Here is an 8407-nt window from a genome sequence, read left to right on the forward strand (position 1 = left end):
GGAGCTGGATCAGAAGTGGAGCAGCTGGGACTAAGACAGGCACTCCAGTATGGGATGCTGGCGTCACAACAGTGGCTTAACATGCTGCATCACAATGCCAGCTATACCACCCCCCCCCCCCACTCCTGGCTTCCAAATACTGGTCTCCATCCAAAGTTAGCTGGCTCCGTGGAGAAGTGGCTGATTCCAGGCTGGGCTGGGCCGGGCTGGAAGAAGTACAAAGAGCCTGAAACAGCATGTTGTCCCAGAAAGGATGTGCCCAGCGTGAAGGGGCTCCCACCATCCACACCAGGGGCGTCTTCGAGCAGCAGAATGAGCAGTAATCACGTTATAGATCCTGGAATAATCTGTAAGGTCAGGGTGATGCGGAAAATGAGGGAGAAGGGAAAGCCCTTCATTGCAGAATTCTAGCTATTATAGGGAGGGATGATGGGACTGGAGGTCAGTGTCTGGTGACTGTGACAATTGCTTCAGACAAGTTTGATGAGAAACGGGATATTTATTAGTCTCAAAGTTACCTTCCAACTGTACGCTCCTTAGTTACTAGAAAGAGGGACAGTTCTTAGTAATGGGACAGATGGAGGGCATGGTGTCCCGAGGGGACACTCACCCTGCTGTGGTCCTCTCCAGGAACGCAGAGGTGGATGTGCTTCTAAAGACAGGTTACACAGGAGTGGCACGGAGCCCAGCGGATCAGATGCCAGCATCCCACGCTGGAGTACCTAGTTCAGCATCCATCTCTGGCTCCTGCTTGCAGCTTCCTGCCGGTGCAGACCGAGGGAGGCAGCTGTCCTGTGATGGTGCAAGGAATTGGGTTCCTGCTGTGCTTGTGGGATACCTGGCTTTTGAGTTCCTGGCTCTCAGCCCTGCCCTGGACATTTCAAGTATTTGAGAAGTGAACCAGGGGACAGGACCTTGCTCTCTATATTTGTCTCTTCGCTTCTTAAATAAATACATCATGCTTTGAGAGGTTTATCTATTTGAGAGGCAGAGAGGGAGGTCTTCCATTTGCTGGTTCACTCCCCAAATGGCTGCAACAGCTGGGGCTGGGCTGATCTGAAGCCAGGAGCTAGGAGCTTCCTCCCAGTCTCCCATGCAGGTGCAGGGGCCCAAGGACTTGGGCCATTTTCTGCTGCTTTCCCAGGCCATAGCAGAGAGCTGGATCAGAAATTGGGCAACCAGGACTAGAACCAGTGCCCATATGCAATGCCGGCTCTGCAGGCGGTAGCCCAACCTACTATGCCACAGCACTGGCCCCAATAAATTTTTTTAAAAAAATGTCAGAAATTGAGAGGCACCCTGTTTACTCTTCAGGAGAGATTCAGGTCATGAGGCGAAGAGCAGCTGACCGGCCCGGAGGACCCTGCCCGCTCTCCTTAGGGCACGCTTCCCTCTGTGGGCAGTGAGGCAGCTGGCTGGGCTGCAGCTCTGCCTTCAGACATCCAAGGGCCCTCTTCTGTCCAGGAGAGCAGGGCCTCCCCTGGTTTCTTCTTCAGAAGTCTCTGGGCTGTTCTGGCCTTTGGAATTTCCTTTTGAAGTTCAGAGTGGCCTTGGGACGTTCCCCAGCTGGGTGAAAGAATGACTCCGTAGGCGGTGGCGCGCGCCTCAGCTGTGTTGTTTGTCTTCCAGCTTTTCAGAAGAGCTGGTAGATGAAGCTCTGGGGGCCGTGGCTGCTGAACTCCAGGATATGTGTGAAGATTATGCAGAAGCTGTGTTCACCTCAGAGTTCTTAGAGGCGGCTGCATAACGGCTCGCGGGGCGGGGCGGGCACCACTGTGTCTCAGCCCCAGGAAGGCTTGGTCCTCAGGGGTCCACCCAGCCCACCGCCACCACGACCACTGAAGGGAGGAGAGGCCCGGGAGCTCCGCTGTTCGCACCGTCACGGCAGTGCTCTGGAGCTTAGCCTGGAAGCGGGGATTGTGAAGACGGGATGAAGCAGCTGCAGAACTCTCACTTCCTGTGAGACACTGTGTGTGTCCTCTGGCTCGGCGTGGCGCTCACGGTCACAGTGTTCGGAAAGTAGTAGGCCAGTGTGGTTCTCACAGGGACTCGAGCTGCTGTTGAACCCGCAGGTGGCCGCACTGCCCGCACACGTGCAGTCGCCGTCCAGTCCCACCACCGCGCCTGTGGGGACCACTGTCCCTGCCGGGTCACAGGGCGGCCCCTAGGCTGCCGCCGCTGTTAGAGGCAGAAGCCCACCCTGGGTGTCGTCACTGGGCAGTGTGGTCATGGAGCCGCACTTCTCCAGGGCTCGTCTTAAGGCTGTCATCCCCAGCTCCACTCCGAGGGGACTTCCAGAGCCTCTTACTGCTGTGTGTCGACTCGGCCAGCTGCAGGAAGCTGTCTCTGGATTCAGAGGGAGAGGACCAGGCCGTCGCCTGTGCCCGCGTGAAGGTTCAGCACGCCCTTCTCAAATGAGGTCTGAAGCGGCTGCATTTCCGTGCCCCAGAGGGACCCTGTGTGGGAGGAGAGCGCAGACGTGGATGGTGGGAGAGCCCCGGTCCCCACTGCGAGAGGAAGACACTGGGGGCCCCAGTAGCCTACGGTCATGGCTGGCGGGAGAGAAGCCCTTGTTTTCAGAAACGATGAATTCAGGAGGAGAAAGGGAACTCGCACAAAGATAAGGCCACTGCCTGGAAGACGGTTTCCCCGGTGGTTTTTCTTTTTTTTTTTTTGCCTGAGACTTGGTGAGCGACATGAAGAAGAGCCGTGGGGCCCCGCCCCCCGAGTGTTGTGAACCCGTGTGGCACAGCCAGTGTTGTGTCCAGGGCCTCTGTGAAGCACAGATATTTCAGGTGATAATCTAAGCCGTTTGATCGCACTTGTGATCACACTTGTGAAAAATCAACTTCCACTTGATGTTCATGTTTTCCTGCTTAATTTCATGTCACTTGAGAATTTAAGGCCTCCGGGGCAGATGACAGGTCTTTAATCTGGCGAGCCTTGTGTGTGTGCACTTGAAGTTGACAGGAGCACTTGTCATTGCTCGTATAGTTTTTACTGTACTGATTTTTTAAATAAACTCAATATTTTAAAGTATGTACATGTCTATTTGAAATAATTGACATCTCCTTTTCTTCCAGGCAGAGTGAAATGTGATTTTTCTGAAGCCACTGAGAATACTTTATATTTGCTATGAGCATGGTGGTTCTTTGCCTCCTCCCCCCCCACCCCCCGAGAAAAATAAACGATCATAAAAGCTAACAATCACTGAGCACACACCGGAGCAGAGCTCACCAGGTGCTCTCCAGGCGAGAGCTTCGTGAACGCTCGCGGCCCCCGGGTGCGATGAATTCCATTACTGTTGGAGTCCCATTCTGTAGATGGGTACAGCGAGGCACAGGAGCAGGCAGTTGAAGCCAACAGGCCTACACTCTGTTGCCGTGTGCTTGCGGGCTCGCTCGTTTCATCAAGGGAATGGCAGCAGTTTTGCGGGTTCTCTCCCGCGCACGCAGCCACCTCTCCTTGTCCCACTGAGGGTGTCCTAGATGCCACCCTCCAGGGTGCACCTCTGCTGACGCCGCGCTGCTGCGGCCCGGCCAGCTCCTTTGGGTGAGGCTTAGACCTGCCTCCACCTGACGGCCCGGGTCCCTGGTGAATCTCTGTAAAGCCCTCTCCAGGCCACAAAAATAAACGGCAGGAAGTAGCGGAAGCTGAGTGCCTCCAGTGTGAGCGTTCCCGCGTGGAGGAGCTGGGATTTCTGTGGGAGTCGTCCTCTGATGCCCTGGGGTTTTCTCAGGACCTGGTGGTGCGCCATTCAGAGCCCCAGGCACGCCTTCAGCGTTCCTTGTTGCAGGGCTGTCCCCGGTCTAGAGAGCTGTGAGGATGCAGAGTGTCACTGCTCCCTCTCTCCGCTCTGTGCCCCGCCCCCTGGCCCCCTCCCGGCCCCCTGGCCCCTCGGCCCTGTTCTCAGCTTACCTCCAGCATTCAGCTCCTGGAGCCTGCCTAGCACGGAGTTGGTGCTCAGCAAATTGGGGACTGATTTTGTGCAGGGCCTGTGCGACCCTGGAGTGGAATGCCATCTAATGAGAACCGTAGACCTTGCCCCGCTCCCCAAGGTCCTGCAACTCCAGTGGAGAACTGGTGGCCCCCGTGGAGTGGGGCCCCAGTGTGCTTGGTGAGGGTGTTCCCGTTGGGTGGGCTGGAGAAGAGGCCTTGGCCCCCTTCCTCCTCCTCCACTGCTGCCCCAGTAGCACACAGGTCCTTTCTGCTGCTGCCTGTTGGGGGTCCGAGGAGGGTGACAGCAGGGGTGAGTGTGTGTGGCGGTGGAGGCGGGTGTGAATAGCAGGAGCAGGGCTGAGCCAAGCCCCACGGCCCACAGAGAATGGCCTTTGACCTCTGGCACAGTGCAGGTTCCTAAACTCAGGTTTTCTGAGAGCAGCTCGCAACAGTGATGGGAATTCCCCTGTGGGCCCTGTCCCGCTTAGGGGCTCTGGGTGATGACACATGTCTTCGTACACATCCCGCTTCTCCGTGCTGCAAGAGCCAACGCCGGGGGCCTGACTGGAAGGACTCCCACCAGACCCCTGTGGCTGCCGGTCCACGTGGTTCCAGCTGGGAGCAAATTCAGCCACCCCAGCAGTTGGGCCAGGCCTGCGCTGTGTGCACAGCTCTCAGGCCCGACTGGTGATTGGCTTGTGTGACTACGCCCCCTCCCCCACCACCTGCGCTCGGCTTGGGAGGGGGCTGTGGGGGGCTGCTGGCAGATCTCCCCACACTGCACCTGCCCCCCAGGATGTCTCTGCTGCTCTTCCTGGAGTTGCCTCAGCTGTCCTTAGGCTCTTTTGCCTGGTGACCCTCATGGAAGGCTCTGGAACTTAACCTGCAGCCTCCTCCATCTCTTCTGGCTGACTTCACGGGGCGACTGCGCTTTGTCTTGTGGCCTGCACTCGGGCCCACCCATCCCGGGGTCGCCCCTGCCCCGCACCTCAGCTAGGCCCTGCCTCTGAGCCCTGGCCATCCGGGCGCCTGCCCGTGGGGGTGCTCCCATCCCATTTCTCTGGGCACCCAGGAGAGGCGTTTGTGGTGCCTCGCTCCCCCAGTTTCTTCCTCCCCTGGGGTCTTGCACATGGGCCATCCCCCATGACACTCTTCGGCCTTTTATCCCTACCCCCACCCGTCCCAGGACCTTAAAATCCCTGGTGGGGCCCTTGGAAAGTTTCCCAGCGGTCTCTGGGGCACCCTTAGCATTGTACAACCCAGCAGTTAGGCCCGCCCACCTGCACGTCCTCATCTCTGAAACCCCCTCACCTCCCCGCTGGCCCTGTGCTTGTACTGCAGCTCCCAGCCCGCTCCCTTCTGCCTGCCATCTTACCTGGTGAGGCTCTGGGCCCCCCACCCCATCATGCGTGGGCCTGGCTCCAGAGACCCGTCCCGCCCACACACGGTGCCTCCCGCTCCTGTCGGTGAGATCAGCCCGGCAGGCTCATCCCTCCTCTCCCTGGGGTCCCGGCCTCTGGGCGCCCTCCCGGATCCCCTATCCCCGAAGGTCTAAGTCAGGCCGCACCATGGGCCCCGTGCCAGGCGGCACTGACGGCTCTGCTGTCCCTGGCCTTGCTGTGCCCTTGCCCGTCCAGAAGACGGCCTTCTGCTCCCACCCAGGCCAGCTCAGGAGCAAAGCCACTGTCCCCAGCTCTCCTGTCGAGCCCTCCTCTGCCTCCCAGGGGCGACCAGGCGGGCAACAGCAACCACAGCCCCGCGCCTTTCCCGCCCATGAGGGCGAGCGCATGCCCCGAGTCACCGCTCCTTGGCTCTGATTGGCCCAGCTTAGGCAACAAAACCACCTGGGATTGGTCAGATGGGGGTCACATGACCGCCCCTGGTCGAGGCGTTGGATCCGCGTGAACTGAACTTAGGCCGGGCAGCTTGCCGTGAGGAAACTGAGGCTCTGTTACCCTAGGCAGAGGGAGTGGATGCTGGACCGGCAAAACCCGCAGATGCGCATGCACAAAATCGCGCGTCCTCCTGCGGCTGGGCTGTGGGACGGCCCCACGCGGACACACCCAGCTCCCTCCTGACCCAAGCGAACACAGCGCGTCGTGCCTGGGCTCCACAAGGAGTGATTCATTTCCAGTGAGTGAGGGCTGCATGGCGGAGGTGGCCTTTGAATTAAGAGCTTAAAAGATGGCAGAGACCTTAGGAGTCAGAGAAGAGAGGGAAGGGCGCTCCCGGCAGAAGGATGGGTGCGGCCGGAAGTCTGGAAAGGGGAGGGCACAGGGTGGGGGTGAACAGTGTGAGTGGCAGGTGCCAGAGCGATCGTCTCGAGCGGACTGCGGAGCGCTGTGTGCCTGGCGAGGCCGAAGGAGGGGTCCTCCCTTTGCCTCGGGGAGAGCCCTCCCATGGGGACTGGCAGCGGCCCCGCCCCGACGTCCCGCCCTTCCCTGGAAAGCACCGTTTGCCCCAGACTGCCCTGGCACAGGCTTCCTAATCTTTATTCTGCGTCTAAATGGGGGAGTCTACTGGGAGCCCCAGGCCATTGCCAAGTGCTCCATCTGTATTTAATCAATCCCTCCTCTGAAATGCAATCCGTCATAAACTCCAGCCTCACAATGGGTGCGTGGAGAGCCTTGCAGGCACCGGCTGTGAGAGCCAGAGCCAGGACCACGGCCCAGAGCCGGAGTGGAGTGGCGGGGTGGGGGCGGGGAGGGCACACCAGACCCTGAGGCCCCTGGCCTTCATCTGCTCCCCCATCCTCAGAGCCCCACGAGGCCTCCTTCCAGCCCTCCCAGGCGAAGCCAGCAGCCTTTGTCACCCACGTGGCTGGCGCTGACTTCAGGGTCAGAAAGGAATCCCAAGCATGTTTGCAGCGGATGTGGGGCCGACCGATGGCTGGGTCCTGGGGAGGCCGGCCTGGGCAGGGCCTGGGGGGCCTGGGCGCTCTCTGCCAGGGTTCACCCCGCCCTTGCCACGCTGGGCTGGGACCTGTGGCCGGCGGTGTGTGTGTGACACAGGCCACTGGGCCTGGGGGACAGGGCTTCCGGCTCGGCTGGCCAAAGCTTTTAATTAACACTAATAATTGTTCACAGCTCTGGACAGGGACAAGCCCCACCCGCCCACACCAACCCTGGGGACCCATTCGCACTGCACACACCTGGATTGGCAAACACATGCGCTCTCGCTGCTGTGAGGGGCCAGAGCGTCTTTACAACCTGGGCCTTGCCGTGACCTCCTGCTGCAGAGGACACGCACTCGCACACGTATGAGGGGACTTCAAAACAGGCATGGAGCAATGGAATCAAAAGATCATGCAAAAAAAAAATTTTTTTTTGACAGGCAGAGTGGACAGTGAGAGAGAGAGACAGAGAGAAAGGTCTTCCTTTGCTGTTGGTTCACCCTCCAATGGCCGCCATGGCCGGCGCACCGCGCTGATCCGATGGCAGGAGCCAGGTACTTATCCTGGTCTCCCATGGGGTGCAGGGCCCAAGCACTTGGGCCATCCTCCACTGCACTCCCTGGCCACAGCAGAGAGCTGGCCTGGAAGAGGGGCAACTGGGACAGAATCCGGCGCCCCGACCGGGACTAGAAGCCGGTATGCCGGCGCTGCAAGGCGGAGGATTAGCCTAGTGAGCCGCGGCGCCGGCCATAATTTTTTTTTAATTATAGGCATTTTTCCATGAACCTTTTGAAGTTGTACAGATGGATTTCAAGCACTTTTTTGCACCAAAATGTCCTTTTGCATTTCATTTTCCATGAACATTGGGAAGTGCCCCCCCCACAAATCCATATAAACACACATGTACATGCACACGCATATACATGCCTACACAGTCACACTCGTGTGCACGCACAGCACCCATGCATGCAGGTGCATACACACGTGCCAGCACACCTGCACACGCTCAACCTCACGTCCAGTTTTGGGGTTCACTGTCTCCAGGTGCAGGCAGCCCTAGGCCCTCAGCTCTGCGCCCGCCCACCACAGAGCGCTCTCCAGGCCCGTGTCGCCGAGGCAGGCACGCAGGATTTATGGCCCCCTTGGCTGGGGGGAGAGCGAAAGGCAGAGCAGGCCCGGTCTCCCAGGAAATCAGCGCCAGAGCCGGGCTGCACTGGGCTCCTTCAAGGTCCCGGTGTGCGGCTCATCAGGCTGCCACACGGTCTCAGCCCACGCTCCCTGTCCCTCACATGCTCACACATGTCATACTCACACTCACACATGGTCACATGCGTCATACACACACAATGACACCCGCTCACACGCACATACACTCATACGCTCACACACATTCACACATGGCATACAGACACGGTCACACACACATACACTCATACACACACGTGTCATGTACACACCTTCACACCATCACACACACAGTGACACATGGTAACACTCATACCTTCACACATGCGCACACATGCTCACGCTCACACCCCCACTCCCACACCATCGCTGGCTGCAGCACCGCCCCAG

General features: G+C 59.0%; 1 protein-coding gene across 11 annotated transcripts in view; it reads left to right on the top strand.

The window, feature by feature from the left end:
* The window catches only part of KIAA0753 (KIAA0753 ortholog), a 60658-nt gene extending 57619 nt beyond the window's left edge, over nucleotides 1–3039 (top strand). For all 11 annotated transcript variants that reach the window (XR_016224248.1, XM_089318250.1, XM_017348990.4 and 8 more), the window contains one exon: nucleotides 1630–3039. Coding sequence is in view for 10 of the 11 variants with exons in the window: in XM_089318250.1 (XP_089174376.1) it covers nucleotides 1630–1747 (118 nt within the window). In the remaining variant the exon portion in view is untranslated. The remainder of the gene's footprint in view (nucleotides 1–1629) is intronic.
* The last annotated feature ends 5368 nt before the right edge of the window (nucleotides 3040–8407 follow it).

The sequence above is a fragment of the Oryctolagus cuniculus genome, chromosome 17, assembly GCF_051225735.1.
Source record: "Oryctolagus cuniculus isolate XC-2025 breed Fujian yellow rabbit chromosome 17, ASM5122573v1, whole genome shotgun sequence".
Lineage (NCBI taxonomy): Eukaryota > Metazoa > Chordata > Mammalia > Lagomorpha > Leporidae > Oryctolagus > Oryctolagus cuniculus.